The sequence below is a fragment of the Neofelis nebulosa genome, chromosome 10 (genome assembly GCF_028018385.1).
Source record: "Neofelis nebulosa isolate mNeoNeb1 chromosome 10, mNeoNeb1.pri, whole genome shotgun sequence".
Taxonomy (NCBI): domain Eukaryota; kingdom Metazoa; phylum Chordata; class Mammalia; order Carnivora; family Felidae; genus Neofelis; species Neofelis nebulosa.
Genome location: NC_080791.1, coordinates 63,332,797 through 63,353,130, shown reverse-complemented (window position 1 = coordinate 63,353,130; position 20,334 = coordinate 63,332,797). Strand labels below are relative to the sequence as shown.

Here is a 20,334-nt window from a genome sequence, read left to right as displayed (position 1 = left end):
CTAGCTCCTGCCTATCACTCCATCTCATTTCTTAGCCCACCTCTGTCACAGTGCGTGATTCAGTCTCCTGATGCAGAAGGCACCATGCTTTGTAACTCTTACACATCCTGGAGCTCTCAGCATGAAAGGCACTTTCTTAGGAGAACTCCTTTGACCCCCAACCTCTAGTAACCCCCCTCCCCTGCCCCAGCTCTAGGTTAGGTGACCTCTGTGCTCCTGGAGCAACCTGTGGTTCCCCACAAAGCCTTCCATATTACATTGCAGTCACCTATTTGTTAGACTGGAATCCATGAAGGCTGCACTGTGACTATTTATCTTTGTGTTCCCAGTCCTAACAGAGGTGTTGAGTGAATGCTGATTGGGGAAATGAAGTGCCTTTAGAACTGAGCCATAAAAGATGGGTAGGATAAGGGATGCAGGGATGGCAGTGGCAGCCTGAGGAAGGAGGGTGGAATCTCAGGTTTAAGTTCAAGATCCTCCAAGTTTCTGCTGTGATAAACAGTCCACTTAAACCATTGCCTAGAGGACTTTGGGGGCAGATCTGTAGGGCACAGTGGGATGGGAGAGGTGGGAGTAAGAGCCCAAGAGAAGAAGGGAATCTTAGTGATTCAGGCTGGGGTATGGCCTCAGCAGTTGCATGCCTGGCAAGTCTGGGTGGGGAACTGAAGCAGGAAGGGGAAGGGAGGGAGGAGCTGTCCGTCCTGGATGTAGCCCAGTCCCCGCCCCTGTGTGACAGGCTGGGAGAGCCCCTTGGGCTTGGAGAGAGGCGGAGCCTGACATCCAGCTGCCCTAGCAGGGCCCAGTAGACCACTCCTACTCTTCTTCCCAGCCCTCCCCTTCATCAGACAGAAGCTTCAGCTTGGCTCCCACCTCTTGTTCCTTCCTCCAACCCTCAATCTGTCCTCTTCCTGCTATGTTGTCCTGGTGTTAAGTCTCTCTGGAGAGAGAACCTCTGAGTCCCAGTGCCCACATCAGGAGAGGATGCTCTCAGGGATGCCCTTCCTATCCTGTTCCTACTCATTCCCACCCTTCTACAAACATAAGACACATGCAGTTCAGCCCCCTGTTCCTCCTCAAACCTGGAGAGGGCTCTGGACTGGCCCCACTGCATGCATGTATTCATTCATTCATTCATTCATTCATTCATTGTCTTTACAGAAGCCCATGATACATCTAGCTGGGCACAGATAGTTGTTACCTGATTCTAGTCACCTCCTATTTTGAAGTAGTCCAGCTATTTTTCTGCCTTTCTTCGTGGCCACATTTCTGTCATGAATTGTCTATGCCACTGTGTTAATTTCTTCATCTCCATTCATCATTCAACAACTCTAACCTGGTTGCTGTCCCTACTGTGCCACCGGAAGCAAACCTGGTGGGCATTCCAGTCTTCATCTTACTTCACCATCTCTTCTTTCTGGAATCATTCTCTTCTTTGGAAGAGTCCCACAGTCTCTTGGTTTTTTTCTATTCCTTTGGGTTCTCCTTCACTCTCCACTCTCTGTCTCTAGGAGGCCTCATCCATTCTCATTGCTTTAAGTGCTGTTAATATGCCAATGCTTCCAAAACCAGACAGGTTCTATTCTATTCCTTACTTTACATCTCTACCCAGATATCATATAGCGTCTCAAACCTAGCATGCCAAAACCGGAATGCCCCAGATCAGTTCTTCAGCTTTTACTATCTCTAGGCATGGCCTACCACTTCCTTAAGTGAAAAACCTGGGAGTCATTACTGACATTCCATTATCCCTCTCACACCCAATCCGTTGTGATGTTTTTTTGATTCAACCTCATGAATATTTCTCAAATCATTCTACCTTTTTGCCTTTATCTCTGCCAATACCCAACATCATCTGACCCAAAGAACTGAGGCAGCTTCCTAACTGGTCTCCCTGCTTCCACTCTAGCCTCTCCGCAATCCTCATAGCTACCAGAAGAGCTTTTTAACTTTGTTTTTATTTTTTGGTAAATTGGACCATCCCTCCTCCTCACCCCCAATCAGGATAAAGTCCAAATTCTTAACCACAAGGTCCTTGGTGATATCATTTCAGCCTCATTTCCCGGACTTACCTCTTGTCTTTTATTCACTTCGCACTGATCACACGGTCCTTTTGGGTTCTCAGTGAGCCTTCTGCCTAAGAACTTTCATTCCTGCTGTTCCTTCAGCTCAGAATGACTTCCTTCCCTCAGTCTTTGATGCCCCCACCCTCATCCCTACCATTTTCCTTCCAACCCTCAGAGCTCGGTTTACAAGTTACCTGCTTGGAGAGGCTTTCTCTGATCACCCAACCAAATCAGTGTTGTTTCTCATAGGATCCTTTCTTTTTTATAGCACTTCCTTCCCCTGCAGTTTATAAGTATGTATTTGTTTATTTACTTTTAAAACATCGCCATTACAAGGACAGTGACCATATCTGTTTTGTTTACGCTCTATCCCTAGTGCCTGTACAAAGTAGGCACTTAATAGATATTTGTTGAACTATGGAATAATTATTCAGTAAATATAGATCAATCCTTTATGTCAGGCTTTCTGCTAAGGGTTAGGGATAAAAAAGTAAAATATCATGCCTGCCTTCAAGAACTCTTCATGCAGTGGAAGAAGTAGAGCAGTTACAAGGATATTATAATACAGCATATTTGGGCTAGAATGGAGGAAATACAGGGTATGTAGGGATACAAAGATGGTATACCTAACCCAGACTTCAGGAAACCAGGGAGGACCTTCTGGAGGAAGTGACATTTATGTGGAGACCTGAAAGATCAGTGGGAGTCGGCCAGACAAAGGGGGGCTTGTAAGAGGATCTCAGACTAAGGGAACAGAATGTGTGATGGCCCAGAAGCAAAAGAGAACAAGGAGTTTTCCAGGAACTGAAAAGAAGCCAATGTGATTTTTTTAAATAAATGTTTATTCATTTTTGAGAGAGCGAGAGAGCATGAGTAGGGGAGGTGCAGGGAGAGAGGGAGAGAGAGAGAATCCCAAGCAGCCTCTGTGCTGCCAGCGCAGAGCCTGAACTGGGTCTCAAACTCATGAACTGTGAGATCATGACCTGAGCTGAAATTAAGAGTCGGACACTCAACCGACTGAGCCACCCGGGCGCCCTGTGACTGATCATATATAATCATGAGACGTGAGGTAGTAGAGGGAGGTATGGAGCAAACAAAGCTAAACCTTGTTGGCCAACATAAGGAGTTTGGACTTTGTTCTCTGGACAATGGAGAACCAGTGAGGGATTTTAATAGGGAGTAAGTGACAAGATAGAACCTGTGTTTTAGGAGCCTTGGTCTAGCTGCAAGGGAGATAGGTGAGAATGCACAAGCAAGGAAACACGGATACCAGTTAGGAGGCTGTTGTTGTATCACAGGAGAGACTCAGTAGGATGAGGTTCGGGGAAGGCAGAGGAAGTGAAAGATGGGTGTGTCATTGAAAGTGGGCATCCTTGTACTATGTACTCAATAAGCACTATCGCAGATTCTCAAAACATCCATTTGAGGTATGGATTATTCCCATAATTCCAAATCAGGAGACTGAGGCTCAGAGAGGTTGTATGAATTGCCCAAGGTCACATAGCTGGTAAGAGGCTGAGCTGGGTTTGAAACTCAGTCTAACCCTAAGTCTGTGGTTCTTTTTTTTAATTTTTTTTAAATGTTTTATTTATTTTTGAGACAGAGAGAGACAGAGCATGAACGGGGGAGGGGCAGAGAGAGAAGGAGACACAGAATCAGAAGCAGACTCCAGGCTCTGAGCCATCAGCCCAGAGCCCGACGCGGGGCTCGAACTCACGGACCGCGAGATCGTGACCTGAGCCGAAGTCGGACGTTTAACCGACTGAGCCACCTAGGCGCCCCTAAGTCTGTGGTTTTAACCAGAGCACCATGCTCAGTGGTCACTCAGCCCACCTCCCTCACCCTGTTCCCTCCCAATCACTGCCTGTTCTGCCTCTGTCTGGAAAGAAATGGGGTTAGTTCTCTGCAGGGGATTTGAGTGGTGAGATTAGGTGAGGAGAGGAAATGTGAGCTTCCCTAGAACTGACCATGTCTCTGTACACAGGCTGGTGTGAGTGGTAGGAGTCATCCGTGAACACCATGGCGAAGAGGGAGGACAGCCCTGGCCCAGAGGTCCAGCCAATGGACAAGCAGTTTCTGGTGTGCAGCATCTGCCTGGATCGGTACCGGTGCCCCAAGGTCCTGCCTTGCCTGCACACGTTTTGTGAGAGGTGAGAGGGTGTGTGTACCAGGGAGCGATGAGGACCTTGCCACCTCCCCTGAGAGGGGGTGCATGTATTAACCTATAGGAGGTGAGGAAAATGGGTATACATGTAGGGGAGCAGATGTACCCCAAACTGCAGGAGGTGAGGGTTTGGTGCAAGAACGTGTGAGAGAGGACCAGAAGCTGCTAACACTGGGCTGTGGTCTCTGCCCCTTCCCAAACCAAGGCAGCTTTCAACACCATCAGAGAAATCAAACAGAGCCCAGACTCTCAACAAGCTGCAGCCTCAGAAGAGTTTGTCACCAGTGGGAGGATAGAAGAAGGCCTGTCCTTCCTTCCCTGCTTATCTTCATGGTTGTTCTGAGGCGCTGAGTGAAAGGCAACCACCCCCTTTAGGCTTTATCCATTATTTACTCATTCAACAAATATTATTTATTGAGCATTTCTATGTGCCAGACCTGTCCCAGGCATTGGGTATGATAAGGAAACAGGTATCATACTTGCTTTTAGAGTATAGTTAAACAGAAAGCCAGTGATCAAAGGATCATACAGCCAGACTATAGATAAATGTAAGTATTGCCCCCTTCATAATGCTGCACCTGAAGTGCTAAGATATGAGAGTTTAGGTAGGATCTATTATAGGGTGGAGAATGAGGGAAGGCTTACCTAAGGTGTGATGCAGAGGGTGCACTATAGTGAAGGGTGCACTAAGTTAGCTAAGCGAAGGGAGCGCTACAAGCATCCTAGGCAGAAGGAAGAACGGGAGAAAAGGCGTGTGGCTTGAGGAAATGTGTCAGGTAAGAGGGCCTGGAGGAAGCCAGGTGAGTCTGGAGCACAAGTGTGACTGAGGTGGTGAGGGTGAAGCCAGACAGGCAGGTGGGGCCCATACTACAGGGGCTTTGTACACCTGTTAGGGAACTCTGCCTTTACCCTGAGAGACTTTGGTCCCTGGGTCTTCTTGCCACTGCCTCCACCCACACCTTCCCGCTGATTCCTACCTTCGTGGAAAGCTGGCTCTGCCACAGGGACGCTGCTCCCCTTCCAGTGCCCCCTCACCCCCATGCTCTTTAAGATTTCAGCTCTGCTGCTCTCTCTCCTTTGTCAGCTGGAAACACTCTCAGCCTTCTGGCCTATTCCAAGCTCTTCCATCAACCTGCATGGCTTCACGACTCACTTTGGCCTCTTGGTTCTCGACTGTTTCTCCAGGAACATCCTCCTTACCACCTCAGTCATACTTTCTCCTAGTTGTGCCTGGACCTTGCTATCACCCAGAATAATATCACTTCTGTGGTCATAACTCTGGCATCCCACTCCTGGCTCCCATTACTCCACTCCCACTATGGCATCTTTGAGTGGGTGTAGACGCCTAGCCCCCTCAACTCTTCCTTTTCCCAGCTGCCAGCTCCATCCCTTCCCCCTGGGATGGCTGACCATCTGATTGGCTGCCATGGTTCCCTCAGGTCTTTGTTCTTTTCAGAACCTATGCAGCAAACGTTCAAAACTGGATCAGAACTGTAATTGGACATCTCTGTGCCTCCTCATAGGCCCAGATCACTGACAACTCCTGGAGAAAACTAGTGCCTGAGAAATTATGATAGTAGTAGCTACCATGTATTGATTGCTTATTATTTGTCAGGGACTGGCTAGCTGATATACATGCATTGAATTACTTAATCCTCACAATAGATACTTTATTACCCCCATTTTACAGGGGAGTAAACTAGGGTTCAGAGCCACTGAGTAATTAAGAAGTATTTCTGAGGCTCTCTAGTAAGTAAGTAGCCAAGGTCTGAATCCAGGTTTGATTGTAGGGCCTTCACTGTTAATTACTACTCATTCATTTATCTCTTGGTCCCTGCTCTCAAAGAGCTTATGCTCTAGTGGATGGTGACTGACAGTAAGCAAGCAAACAATCCAACAGGAGAGTCACAGCTTGTGCTAAGTGCTTTGCAGGAAATAAACAGAGTGTGTGGGGATGGTTGGGCCAGGGGCTCTTCTACATAGAGTCATCAGGGAAGGCTTCCCTGAGGAGGTGACATTTGACCTCAGACCCAAGGATGAGGAGACAGACTTGCAGATTGCTCCAGGCAATGGGAAAAACCCATGCCAAGGCCTTCAGGAAGGAGTAGACTGGGCATGTTCAGAGATCAAAAGAAGCGAGTGTGGCTGAAAGAGGAGGATGAAGTGAGGTCCAAAAGCATCAGGACAACTCATGGAGGAACTTGGTTTTAGGGAAGTGTTTAGATTTTATTTTTAAACACAATGGGAAACGATGGGAAGAGATTTTTTTTTTTTTAAGGCAGGGAAATAATGTGAGATAAATTAGATTTTTAAAGCTCACTCTGGCTGCTGTCCAGAGAATAGATTACAGAGGAGCAAGAATGGAAAGAGGAAACCAGTTAGGAAGGTAGTGTAAGCCAGGTATGCTCAACACATAGGAAGGAGGTCTTGATGAGTTTGCAAGTATTTTGGCTGAAATTCAGATTTCAGGGTTGATGCAGTGACTGGAGATGAGAAACAGGAGGTGGGGGAAGCATGGGAATAGACAGCTGAGGTGAAGTGGAGGAAAAGATTACTGGGTGTGAGGAGGTCAAGGAATTAAGAGATCCTGTTGGTGGATGGGTCACGTCGTGGATGTCAGAGCCTCTGAGAATGATGGCAGGAGTGCATGGATGGAGGGCCTATTGGGGGGGTGGCAGTAACAGAAGAAGAGAGTGAGCCAGAAAAAAGACTTCAGTAACTGGGGAAGCACCCATGAGGTCAGTGGAGATAATAACAGGAGGGGTGGTAGAGACAGAAGGCTTGAGCTTCCAAGAAGAATAGAAATGTCCCAGTTGGGGGCAGGGAGGACTCAACCCCACCTGGCCCTAAGGAATGTGGAATGTGAGACAAGCCACTCTATACTTGAGAGGACTGCAGGGAAAACTAGGTCACAAATAAGTTAATATTTGTGAAGCACTTAGAATCGTGCCTGGCACATCATGTTTGTTAAATAAATAAAAATTAATTAATGCAGATTCAGAGGTATAGAGAACATTAAGAGGAGAGACTGAGGATATGGGAAAGTGTGCACCATGCAGATCTTCCCTCCACAGATTCATGGTCTCCCAACACAGCCACAGTCTGTGTGTTTCTAGCAAGCTGTCTCTCGTCCTCCCTCCAGTGACTAATCCCAGCCCTCACCAGTCTCCTGAACCCCTCCTTCACTCTCAACAGCTGATCTTGCCTGAGGCGAGTGAAGCATGGTGTCTAACTTCACCCCTGTGCTCAAGTGCATTCACCTCTCTTTCTCTCTTCCCCCATTCACAGGATGGCCTCTTCAGCCAACCTGAACCATTACCCCCTCTCAGAGACCTGTCCACACTTCTTGTCTCTTCTATGTCTCCCTCTCTACTGGCTTCTCAATGCATAAACATGCTCAAGGCTCCCATTACAAACAGATAAGAACTCTTCTTTGTCCCTTTGTCCCAGCTAGCGGCCAAGCAGTCCTTCATTCCCCTTCTTCCCCAAACTCCCAACCTCCCATTCATTCTTCAACTGGCAGCAGTCAAGCTCTCCTCCCCCCCACCCCTACCCCACACTCACTCACCCAGTTTTCCTTACAGACGAAAGTACTCTCACGCTGGCCAAATTCAGGGGGCATTTTCCAATCCTTTCCTACCCCGACTCCTCAGCTGTTTCTGACACCGATGACTGCTTCTTCCCTCCTTCTGGAAATGCACTAGTCTCTTTGCTGTCTTGACAGTGTCTCTCCTCTTACCTCTCTACTGGTTCCTCTGCTCTCCTTGTTCAGTATTTCCTGTGTGCTCTGCACTGCTCTTGGCACTGAATCCAACTTTTGGGCTGATCTCAACCTCTTCTGTGGCTACAGAGGCCTTCTCAGTGTTGATGGCATCCCCATCTCTCTGTAACCTGCCTTTTCCCCAACTGTCTGCTGCACCTCACCTCCTGGATGTCCCACTGTTCCAGGTCAAAGCTGAAAGCCTTTATAAACCACTCCTTTTTCTGTGTTTCTCATCTTAGTGATTGTTACCACCATCCACTCAGTCCTCTAAGCTAGGAATCTGGGAGTCAACCAAGACTCATCTCTCACTCTCCATATCTACTCAGAGCTAACACCTCCCACCGCTTTACTTCTTAAATACTTCTTAAATTTGTACCAGCTCATAGTCTACACTGCTACTGCCTAATTCCAGGTTTTTCTCATCTACCGCAAGATCTTTTACAAGATGATTGCAAGAGTATCTTGGCTAAACACATGTTTTGTCTTGGATTTGAATCCAGGCTCCAGTGCTCACTAGCTTTGTTACCTTGGATGACTCACCCTTTTTTAGTGTATTAACATAAACATAAAGCACAAAGCATAGCACCCAGCACTTAGTACTTAATGGCAACTGGATGATGATGATGATGATGCTACCATACCCTGTCTGCTGTCTCACCATGTTCAAGTTTATTCTCCACACAGAGGCAATGAGGAGGATAAAATGTAAACCTGGCTGTACCATGCTCCTACTGCTCCCTATTGCTATTGGGATAATTTCTAAGTTCCTCATGTGGCCCATGTGGCCCTCCATGACTGGCCCCTGCCTCTCTCTCCAGACTTCTCTTACATTTCTTGCCTTGGACTTGGTCTCCATCCATCGCAGACTGCTTCCCTACTTACATGATGCTGTTTCTGGCCACCTTCTGTGTCTGGAACACTCTTCCTCTTCTCCCTGCACTTCTCTTTGGTTAGGTTAACAATGATTTATCCAGGAAGATTTAGCTTACAACACTTCTTCTGAAGCTTTTCCTGGCTGTTCTCTTCTCCCACCCTGGGCCAGATGCCCCTTCTGTGCATTTCCTTATCACTGCATGTACAGTCTTCTTTATGTTAATAATAAATAATATAATACCCTGCAATATATAGTGGTTGCCATGAGTCAGCATGTGAGCACTTCATATTTAATCCTCCCTCGAGCACCCTGTGAAGTCTGTGCTGTCTCCATTTTACAAAGCAAGGATCCTTGGCTCATAAAAGTTAAGTAACTTGTCAGGGGTCATGCAGTATAATAGATGACTGACCTAAGAATTGAACCCAAACAGCCTAACTCCAGGACCCATGCCCTTATCATTATACTATTTACTTCTCTAAACTCTTTCTGTGACTTTTTTTTTCTCTGTAGATTTGGAAGTATTTTAGAGATAGGCACCGTGTTTTATCTTTGTATTGCTAGAGCTTTGCACAAATTTGGCAAGAGTAGGCAGTAAATGTTTAATGACTTAATGGGGGGAGGGGCTAGTTGCACATTTTCTATGAGAAGGGTTTGTAAACACCTGTGGAAGGTGAGCCTGTGTTTGTACACACTGTGAGGAATGCAGATCTGTCTGCTCTCCTGAGAGAGATCAGGGATGTGTTTCTACTCAATTGTGAAAGGTGAGGCCTTTTACACCCGTTGGCAGGACAAGATGTACGTGCCAACCAGAGAGGTTTCAAAATGAAGTGTACAATTGCAAGAAGGATTGGCATCCTTGGACGGCATGAGGAGGGATACACTGTTTGCCCACCCCTCCTTCCTTTGACTCCCCCTCCTCCCTGGTCAGATGCCTCCAGAACTACATCCCTGCCCAGAGCCTGACGCTGTCATGTCCGGTGTGTCGGCAGACGTCCATCCTCCCCGAGCAGGGTGTCTCCGCACTGCAGAACAACTTCTTCATCAGTAGCCTCATGGAGGCCATGCAGCAGGCACCTGATGGGGCCCACGACCCCGAGGACCCCCACCCCCTCAGCGCGGTGGCTGGCCGCCCCCTCTCCTGCCCCAACCATGAAGGCAAGGTGGGCCCAAGCAGGCCCAGTGAGGCCAGGACTTGGGGTGGAGGGGGAGGAGAGGTTGGGGGAGGGGCTGAGTGGCCGTGGGTGAGAGGGTGTTTCTCTGGATGAGTGGTCCAGGTAGGGGATGCACCTGGAAGGCAAGGGGCAAGGAGGGCAGATGGGGAGGGGAGAAGACAAAGAAGCTTGGGGTGTAGCCATTGCCTGACTGGAGTGCTTATGCCACCAGACGATGGAGTTTTACTGTGAGGCCTGCGAGACGGCCATGTGCGGCGAGTGCCGCGCGGGGGAGCATCGAGAGCACGGCACCGTGCTGCTGCGCGATGTGGTGGAGCAGCACAAGGCGGCCCTGCAGCGCCAGCTCGAGGCGGTGCGCGGCCGGTAGGAGCCTGCTGGGGACCTGGGCTGGGGGGGCCATGGGCGAGCGTCTCAACCGGGGCATCGGGGAAGGGGAGGGACGTTGGGGAGGCTAGAAATAAAATTCTTAGGGAAGGCAGGGAGGTTGAGGTAGGGCATCTCCTAGAGGGCACAGTATAGGGTGCCCCCTGAAAAGGACCGGTTTGGTGAGGGCATCCTCAAGCAACCCGGGTATGAGATGTTTCCCTTCCCCAGACTGCCACAGCTGTCCGCAGCTATCGCCTTAGTGGGGGGCATCAGCCAGCAGCTGCAGGAGCGCAAAGCAGAGGCCCTGGCCCAGATCAGCGCAGCCTTCGAGGACCTGGAACAGGCGCTGCAACAGCGCAAGCAGGCTCTGGTCAGCGACCTGGAGGCCATTTGTGGGGCCAAGCAGAAGGTGCGTGTGTTCACCCTTCCCTACCACCACCCACTGTGACATGGCTGTATTGCCTCCACGCTTTCTCTGCTTTCCACACCTGGGCAACCCTTTCCCTAGACTATACGTTCTGCCTCCCGACACGGTCCCATTGGTACCGCGGTATCGGTCTCCTGCCCATACTCACCTTGCAATTCTTTCATGCTATAGTACCGTAAGTTCCTAAGGAATCACAGAGACCCTCTCTGCGCGACCAACCTTCCCCTGTCCCCTCCTCAGGTGTTGCAGACCCAGTTAGACACACTGCGTCAGGGGCAGGAACATATCGGCAGCAGCTGCAGCTTCGCGGAACAAGCCCTGCGTCTGGGCTCGGCCCCGGAGGTGTTGCTGGTGCGCAAGCACATGCGAGAGCGGCTGGCCGCGCTGGCGGCTCAGGCCTTCCCCGAGCGGCCACATGAGAACGCGCAGCTGGAACTGGTCCTCGAAGTTGATGGGCTGCGGCGATCGGTGCTCAATCTCGGCGCGCTGCTCACCACGAGTGCCACTGCACATGAGACCGTGGCCACCGGCGAGGGCCTGCGCCAGGCGCTAGTGGGCCAGCCCGCCTCACTCACCGTCACTACCAAAGACAAGGATGGGAGGCTGGTGCGCACAGGCAGCGCGGAGCTGCGCGCGGAGATCACGGGCCCCGACGGCACGCGCCTTCCTGTGCCGGTGGTGGACCACAAGAACGGCACGTATGAGCTGGTGTACACGGCACGCACTGAAGGTGAGCTGTTCCTCTCAGTGCTGCTCTACGGCCAGCCTGTGCGTGGCAGCCCTTTCCGCGTGCGTGCCCTGCGTCCTGGAGACCTGCCACCTTCCCCAGACGACGTCAAGCGCCGCGTCAAGTCCCCCGGCGGCCCCGGCAGCCACGTACGCCAGAAGGCGGTGCGCAGGCCCAGCTCCATGTACAGCACGGGTGGCAAACGGAAGGACAACCCCATTGAGGACGAACTTGTCTTCCGAGTTGGTACAGATGGCTGAGGGCTGAGCCAGATGGGGGCGGGCAGTGGGCAGGGTAGATCTGGGAGGGAGGCTCAAAATGACCTAAGAGTGAATTCTTTTTCCCCCCCCTCCCCTGCCTTCCCCACAGGAAGTCGAGGAAGGGAGAAGGGTGAATTCACCAATTTACAGGGCGTGTCGGCAGCTAGCAGCGGACGCATAGTGGTAGCAGACAGCAACAATCAGTGTATCCAGGTAAACATCTTTCCTGCTCTCCTCTGAACCAATAAAGGTTCTCAAACTATAGCCTCCTGAAAAAACAGGGTACAGGTCACCTCCTGAAAGGTGAACCAGTCCTTAAAGATAGTATCAGTCCTTAAAGAGCAATGAATCATAGCACCACCCCGCACCCACCCACTTCCACTGGCGACACTATCCAATACCCTGGCAGTTAGGCCCCAGGGTGTTCCTGTGCTTGCAGCCTCTACCTCCCAGGCTGGGGCTCAGGCCAGACCAGCTCCTGGACTCCGAATATCTGGTTCATTCTTCACACCCCTCTGTCTCCATTTGAGCCTCCACCTGGCTGGCTTACTTACTCCCCTTTACGTGGTCAGGATGCAGGCTCTGCCCTCCCCTGCTTCCTTCTCATGCCAGCCTGGCTCCAGAGTGTCTGTGTGGGTCTCTGCAAACATCTGGTTTGGCTACCCCCAAATGGGGGTAACTTGTGAAAAGAAGTGTCTTCCAGAGGCTGCAGTGTAACCTCACAGGTGGTCCTGCTCTCCGTGCTCCCAGTCTCTCACATACCTGATTCAAGCATCTGCCATACAAATGGACGTGGCTGTGCTGTGCTTTGAGCTCCTTAAAGCCAGGAAGCGTGGTTTTCTCTCTGTATTCCATAGAGTGAGCCCAGAGCCTAGTGACAGGCACCAGCTTGGCAAACACGGTATAGCAGTTAAAAGCTCAGGCTCTGAAACCAGACACCTGGGCTTGAATCCTAGCTCTGCCACTTACTGACAAGTCATGTGACCTCCCTAGCTTCTGAGAACTCATGTGTAAAATTAGGAAAAGAATACCTCATGGAGTTGCTGGGAGCATTAAAATGACATAATGCACTGTGCGTGACACCTGGTGAACCTTCTAATGTTAGCTATTGTTAAAAATATCGTTGTCCAGGTGGAGACTGTAAACAAAAGCCAGGAGGTGGGAAAGTGCTGGAGGAGGTTGTTCAGGGAACTGGAAGGATCCCAGCCGGCTAGAGGTGGATTACTATTAGAAGCCCAGTAGCTGAGGTAGCGTTGTAAATGGTTTTAGAGAGGATGCTGTGGAATTTTAATTTTATCCTGTGCAGGATTGTTTCTAACTACCATGCACTTCATTCAGTTCTTGCAAACATTGTATCAGGTGGCAAAACTTTTCTTGAGGATTCTTACTTCACTACACCTATACATTTAAAATGTTTTTAATGTTTATTTATATCTGAAAGGGAGAGATACAGAGCATGAGTGGGGAGGGGCAGAGAGAGAGGGAAACACAGAATCCAAAGCAGGCTCTGTCAGCACAGAGCCTGATGCGGGGTTCGAACCCACAAACCACGAGATCATGACCTAAGCTGATGTCAGACGTCCAACCAACGTGAGCCACCAGGTGCCCCCCTACACCTATACGTTTAAAGTCCTTCCTAACCCTGACTGAGTACCCCTGTCACACTTCCAGCTCTGCCAAAGGTCTGTCACCTTAGTGTCAGCTCCTCCCAACCCCTGCTTTCCATGTAGCAGGCTGAAGGTGCCAGGAACTTTTCCATGACCACATTCCCTGTACTGTCCCACCTGCTTTGATTCCTCTGCTATTCCTAAGAGCAGAGGAATGAAGAGGTGCAGGGTAGCACATGGCAGCATTTGGGTCCAGCCCAGATAGCGAGGGAGGGATGAGGTGAGTAGGGCTGGTGCCAGGTCCCTACTCAGTCCCACCCTTCACCTTCTAGTTCTTTTCCTTCTTCTTATGCCAGGGATGCCTTCTGGCACAAGAGCTGAGATTTGGGAAGCCTGCCCAAGTGTGCACACACATGAGTGCTCGCATGCACACAAAGATGCATGTTGCTTTGTCTCCCTGATGAGGGGCTGGGGAATTGAGAAAGAGGGCCTGGAGCAGCCCCCCTCCCCTCCAGACACCCGCCACTCCTGTGGCAGCCCTCCTTCTCATTCCTACTCCCATCAGCACCCCAGCAGCATAACCACTAGGACCTGGACTCTCAGATCCCCGAGCTGAGTTTCTGCTTCTTTTATTTTGGGGTCCCCCAGCTTGGTATGGACCGGGCCCCAGGTGGATGTTGCCTTCCCACTTCACTTCCCAAACAGTGAGGTTTTGTGACCTTGTGAACTTTTCCTCCTTTGGACGGTCTGTGGTGACAGCTGAGACAAATCCCTTCATTGTGCTGAATCAGCATCAGCTGACAGAAGGGAAAAATATTTTGTGATTTTGAATGAAGAATTTTATTTGTGGGGCGCCTGGGTGGCGCAGTCGGTTAAGCGTCCGACTTCAGCCAGGTCACGATCTCGCGGTCCGTGAGTTCGAGCCCCGCGTCAGGCTCTGGGCTGATGGCTCGGAGCCTGGAGTCTGTTTCCGATTCTGTGTCTCCCTCTCTCTCTGCCCCTCCCCCGTTCATGCTCTGTCTCTCTCTGTCCCAAAAATAAATAAAAAACGTTGAAAAAAAAAAAAAAGAATTTTATTTGTATATATTATATCCGTGTGTAATCATCTTAGTCCAGAAATTTTATCAGCTCTTCTGTGAAGACTTCCTCGTTTCCTTCAGGAAGAATATTAATCACATTCTCCTTTGAGTTCCCTCCACCTTTGCTGTCACATTTTTCATACTTTACCAGAATCACTAGTTTGTTTTGTTTTGTTTCGTTTTATTAGTCTGTCTCCCCTCAACTAGACTCAGATCCTGAAGTTACTTAGTGCTACTGTGGTATAGGAGAGAGATGTTAAGGACCAGACTAGGGCACCAGCAGATTCTAGAGAGGTTAAGAAAACCAATGTGTCAGGTGATAAGGGCCATCACATGTCAAAGGAGAAGAAGGGGTCAAGAACGGCAGGACTTGGTGCACCGGGTAGCTGGTGCTGCCTTTCAGGAGCAGGCCTGGGTATAAGTTGATGAATTCTCTTGCACACATGTTGAGTGTGATATGGCTGTGTGGCACCCTAGTGGGGATGGCCAGTTCTGTCTGAGCTTGAGCTGAGGAATTCATGTACTTGTTGCTGTACCAGTGCTGCAAATGCAGTAACAAATAAGGCAGACAGTCCCTGTTCCACCTGAGGCTTACATCCTTTGGAGACAAGGGTGTTTAGCAGTTAGTTCCAGAAGTGTCATTTGTTAGCAAAAGAACTGTAAAGCATGTATCATGGAGGCCTACCTTTATGCGTATATATTGATTTAAGGGCTGGAGTTGGTCATTAAAGGCTTTTCTGAAGAAGCGACCTGGAAATTTCTAAGAATCAAAAGATGAGTAGGAGTTGGCTAGGTGTCAGGGGTGGGATAGGATAGGATGGGAAGAGCCTACTCCATTCCCCCTCACCCCTACTCCAAGCCTCAGCGTTGAGCTGGAGACTGAGCTGTTCAGACTGGAGGAGGCACATGTGCAGCCTCACTGCTGATCTGGCAGCACCTTTAGTCCCTCTTGCAAGATGGTGCCTCCCTCTCGTGCTAGCTAGTGCTGGCCTGCCACAGGGGACCAGGGCAGACCCCGGGCTGTGCTGGCCTGTCAGCTGAGGGCATGATAGAAGTCCACATCAGGAGGGAGGACTAGTTCAAACAGCCCTGAAGGCATGAGAGATGGAGCAGGGGCAGGGAGTCTAGCCCACTTAGGGGGAGCAGGTCTGGATGGAAGAGCAAGGGCAAGGCCCAGAACTTGCGTTCCCCAAGGCTGCTCCTGGCTCTGACTCATCTTGTGTCCCTAGAGTCTATAACAAAGCAGAGCATGTGAGACTTGTGTAGTGAGTGATGTTTTGGCTGTGAAGGAGAAGCAAGAGGCTATAGAGGGAGGGAGAATTGAAGGATGGGAAGACCTGAGTATGTTGGGTGGCTAAGAGAGAAGGTAGGAGAGGGGAAAAGGTCAGAAGGTTCACTCTGTCCAGGAGGAAGGTTACCTTGTCAGCCCCTTGGCCTGGATGTGCTCATCCTTGTCCACCACCCTGCCCTTTCTTGTGTGCTACCAAGTCCTGTTGTCTTCCTCCCATGTCTCCTGAGTCCATCTTCACTCCAGCAAGTACCCTGGTCAAAGCCATCATCACTTCTCACCTGGACTAGTGCAGTGCCTCTGGCTACCCAGCCAGTGTCCAGTGTTGACCCCTCCCTGCAGCCAGAGTGCTCTTTCTTAAAAGCGCCCATGTGGTTTTTTCAATACCACCAAGCAACTCTCAGTGGACACTGACCAGGTGTCCTGCAAATTTAACTCCGTTTTGACACTGTTTACCTATAGAGATAGCATCACTTCCCACAAGACTGCCCTCACATCAGATGCCAGTCACAAGTCTGGGTTGTTACTTGTGCTTCTTACTGATCAGCTATAAATTGGAGTGTCATATGACCCCCTCCTCAGGTTCTATTAATTTGCTAGAGTGACTCATGGAACTCAGAGGAGCATTTTATTCCGTTTACCAGTTTACTACAGAAGATACTATAAAGCATACAGACGAACAGCCAGATAGGGAAGTACAGAGGGTGAGGTCTGGAAGAGTCACTACTGCAGGAACTTTGGTCCCTGTGGAATTGGGGTGTGCCACCCTCCTGGCACCAACATGGAGGCACTTCAGATCTGTACCATTCCCCTCTTCTCCTTCTCAGAGGTTGGTGGATAGGGCTGAAAGTTCCAACCCTTTAATCATCAGGTCTTTCTGGTGACCAGCCTCATCCTGAAGCTTCATAGGGGCCCCACCCTAAGTCACCTAAGTCACAAGGGGCTCCTTGTGAATGACAAAAGACAATCCTATTAATCAGGAAATTCCAAGAGTGCCAAGCACTGGGGACAAAGACCAAATATATTTCTTGTTATACCACAAAAGCAGATCTCATCTTGTCACTCCTCTGCCCAGAAATTTTCAGTGAATTCTCATTATACCCAGGGGGAACTTTACTCCCGCTGTTCATGGGAGTGCTCCCTGCAATCCAGCCTCACTGGACGAGCAGTGCCCATACTGGACCCTGTGCCTTTCACACACTGTTGACTCTGCTTAAAGTGCCTTTCCACCTCCTTTACTGGCCAGCTTTGGTTCATCTCTTGGCATCTTTATTAGGCTATTAGCTCAGATATTCATCTTTCAGAGCCTTTCCTGGCCAGTCCCCCTCATCTCTCTCGTATTCTTTTTTTTTTTTTTTTTTAAGAGACAGAGTGTGAGCAGGGGAGAGGTAGAGAGTGAGGGAGATACAGAATCTGAAGCAGGCTCCAGGCTCCGAGCTGTCAGCACAGAGCCCAATGCGGGGCTCAAACCCACGAACCATGAGATAGTGACCTAAGATGAAGGAGGATGCTTAACTGACTGAGCCACCCAGGTGCCCCATATTCCCTCTCATATTCTTAGAGCCCTGTTCATACCTGTGCTACATGTCACCTCAGGTCTGCGGCCTTGTCTGATTCTTCACTGTACCCCCAGCATGGTGTTGGTAAATGTTTGTTGAATGACTGAATGAAAGGGGGGGGTCTCCTCCCTCAGGATCTTGCTCCCTTCCCTCTGTGCCCACAGTCTCTCCCCTCCTCCCCGCTCCCTCCCTTGCTCCTCTGCTCCAGGTTTTCTCCAATGAAGGCCAGTTCAAGTTCCGCTTTGGGGTCCGAGGGCGCTCACCTGGGCAGCTGCAGCGCCCTACAGGTGTGGCAGTGGACACCAATGGAGACATTATTGTGGCAGACTATGACAACCGTTGGGTCAGCATCTTCTCCCCTGAGGGCAAATTCAAGGTGAGAGGCCTACTGTCACTGTGCTCTGCATTCCTAATGGCCAGCTCAGGTGACCATTCTAGTGCCTCCTGCTGGTCAGGGTCTGACCATCCCCAGCCCAAGGTTCTCCTTTAGTGTCAGGCTGGGACTACTCTCCCGACAAGGCAGGATAAAGGCCCTAATGGGTATCCCCTTCTTCCAGACCAAGATTGGAGCTGGCCGTCTCATGGGCCCCAAAGGAGTGGCCGTAGACCGGAATGGACATATCATTGTGGTCGACAACAAGTCTTGCTGCGTCTTTACTTTCCAGCCCAATGGCAAGCTGGTTGGCCGTTTTGGGGGCCGTGGTGCCACTGACCGCCACTTTGCAGGTATTGGGGAATAATTCAGAGATTTATTCTGATACCCCAGTCCCAGAGAACTACCCCGGATACCCCAGCTCCAACTACCCCCCCTATATCTTGGCTCCAGAGGACCCCCTCCCTTCACTATACCTTGGTACCATACCTGTCAGCCTCTGAGACCCCACCCCTTTTCCAACGCCCCAGCTTTATCATCCCAGATATTCTTCTCCATCCCACGCAGTATCCCATTTTACTGTCCTAGAGACTGCTTTGTATTTTCAGGGCCCCATTTTGTGGCTGTAAACAACAAGAATGAGATTGTAGTGACGGATTTCCATAACCATTCAGTGAAGGTCAGTGTCTTTCTTCCCTCTATGACCGCTGTCCTGACATCTTTTCCTCTTTCACAAGACTGCTCTCTCCCTCACCATTTTCCCCCCTTGAGATCATTCATTTGAACAATAAACATTTATGGCATGGCTACTTTGTCCCAGGTGCTATGCTAGAAGCTGGGGATACAGCGATGAATAAAGCAAATATGCTGTGTTCTTTGTTATGGTTTAGTAGGGGAGAGGTAAAGCAGCATATTGCTGTGTATTATTATATTATAGTATGATGTGATAGATTCTGTGGTAGGGCAGTGCAGGGCACTGTGTGAGGGCATGGTAGAAGCAATTGATTCAGGTGAGACTGAGAACCACCTAAAGCAGCAGGGGAACTAACCGGAAGGGAGAGAAGGAGGAAAGGATTTGAAGCAAGGAGGACAAGAGGAGCCAAGATTTGGAGATGGGAACCCTTAACAGTGTGTTCGAGAAACCACCAGTAGTTCAGACTGGGTTTGAAGAGGGGAGTATGGATCAAGTGTGGATGAATCTTGTGAACCCTGTTAAGGGGCTTGCTCTCTTCCTAAGAGTTATGGGGAGTCACTGAAGGGTTGTAGGCAGTGGGGTAATGCAGTGCTATGTCTTCGATCACTCTGGCTGGGGTGAGACTGGTGTCAGGATGATCTGTCTTTTGTAGTAATCTAGATGAGAAATGTTGAGGACCGCTGCAGGGACAATATATACAGTAGGGTGCAGTTTTGAGAGAATCAGCAATTTGTGTTAATTCACTGGCCGTCAAGCAGAGGAGAAGGTGGAGTTGAGAACGACTCATGGCCAGATGGGCATTGCCATTAAAAAAAAAAAAAAGGAAAAAAAAAAACGCGGGGAAGTTAAGCTGTTAGGTTTGATAAGCCCAAGGTACATTAACTGGACCTATTCAGTAGGCAGTGGGAAACATGGATGTGAACCCTGGGACGAAGAACTGGGCTGGAGCTGTAGACGTGGGGGTCCCCAGCCCTGGGGCTTTACCCTCCCCTCCTTGAAGGCTCTGCCCGAGGCCAGGTCCCCAGTCCCCAGACCTTTCCCCTGCCAGGTGTACACTGCCGACGGAGAGTTCCTCTTCAAGTTTGGCTCCCATGGAGAGGGCAATGGGCAGTTCAACGCCCCCACAGGAGTAGCAGTCGACTCCAACGGGAACATCATTGTGGCCGACTGGGGCAACAGCCGCATCCAGGTAAGGCCCAGGGATGGCATGGGGGTGAGGCTTCCTGCTGTGCTCCGTGCACCAGCCCCCCCCTCCCACAACTCCCCTGCCACACCCCTGCAAATGCCTCTCATCCACCTGATCTCACCTCTCCCTCCATTGTCCACTCATTCCCCAGGTATTCGACAGCTCTGGCTCCTTCCTGTCCTACATCAACACGTCTGCAGAGCCACTGTATGGCCCCCAGGGCCTGGCACTGACCTCAGATGGACACGTGGTGGTGGCCGATGCTGGCAACCACTGCTTTAAAGCTTATCGCTACCTCCAGTAGCTGCACAGGGGCCCTGCCTGGCTCATGGAGGGACAGACATGGGGGGATTGGACAAGAGGGTCTGGCCGGGAGTTGGGCCGGACCTGGCAGCACTGAATGTGGGCTGTGGGCGTGGGTGCGCCCAGTGCCCTCCCTCTCCCCGTCTCCCAACCCCACGGTTGCACTTTATTTATTCGGTTCTTGCTTTGGTGACTGGGTGGGCCTGGACTGTGGTCCCAAGGATGTGTGCAGAGCTTCACCGTTCCCCCTCTCCCCACCTTACATGCCTGTCCTGTCCCCTCAGTCTGCCCCCCACCCCCCAGCCTGGGGCCAGAACAGCCTCTCACTCCAGGGCAAAAGTCCCTCTGGTTGTCTCCCTACCACACCATACACACTGACAGAGACAGCAATACCCCACCCCCCATATTAAGTAAATGTGTTCACCAAGA

At 50.4% G+C, this 20,334-nt stretch overlaps 2 protein-coding genes across 2 annotated transcripts in view; both read left to right on the top strand.

Moving 5' to 3' along the window:
- ARFIP2 (ADP ribosylation factor interacting protein 2) overlaps nt 1-4,158 on the top strand; it is a 15,696-nt gene extending 11,538 nt beyond the window's left edge. Inside the window, exon 8 of the mRNA XM_058688073.1 lies at nt 4,048-4,158. Coding sequence (XP_058544056.1) covers nt 4,048-4,077 — 30 coding nt within the window. The 3' untranslated portion in view covers nt 4,078-4,158. The remainder of the gene's footprint in view (nt 1-4,047) is intronic.
- On the top strand, nt 4,083-20,334 carry TRIM3 (tripartite motif containing 3). The gene is made up of 11 exons (XM_058688069.1): nt 4,083-4,213; nt 9,793-10,024; nt 10,248-10,399; nt 10,631-10,811; nt 11,070-11,802; nt 11,926-12,029; nt 17,558-17,725; nt 17,907-18,075; nt 18,331-18,401; nt 19,465-19,605; nt 19,754-20,334. The coding sequence occupies exons 1-11, from the start codon at nt 4,083-4,085 to the stop codon at nt 19,904-19,906; spliced, it is 2,235 nt and encodes a 744-aa protein (XP_058544052.1). The 3' UTR covers nt 19,907-20,334.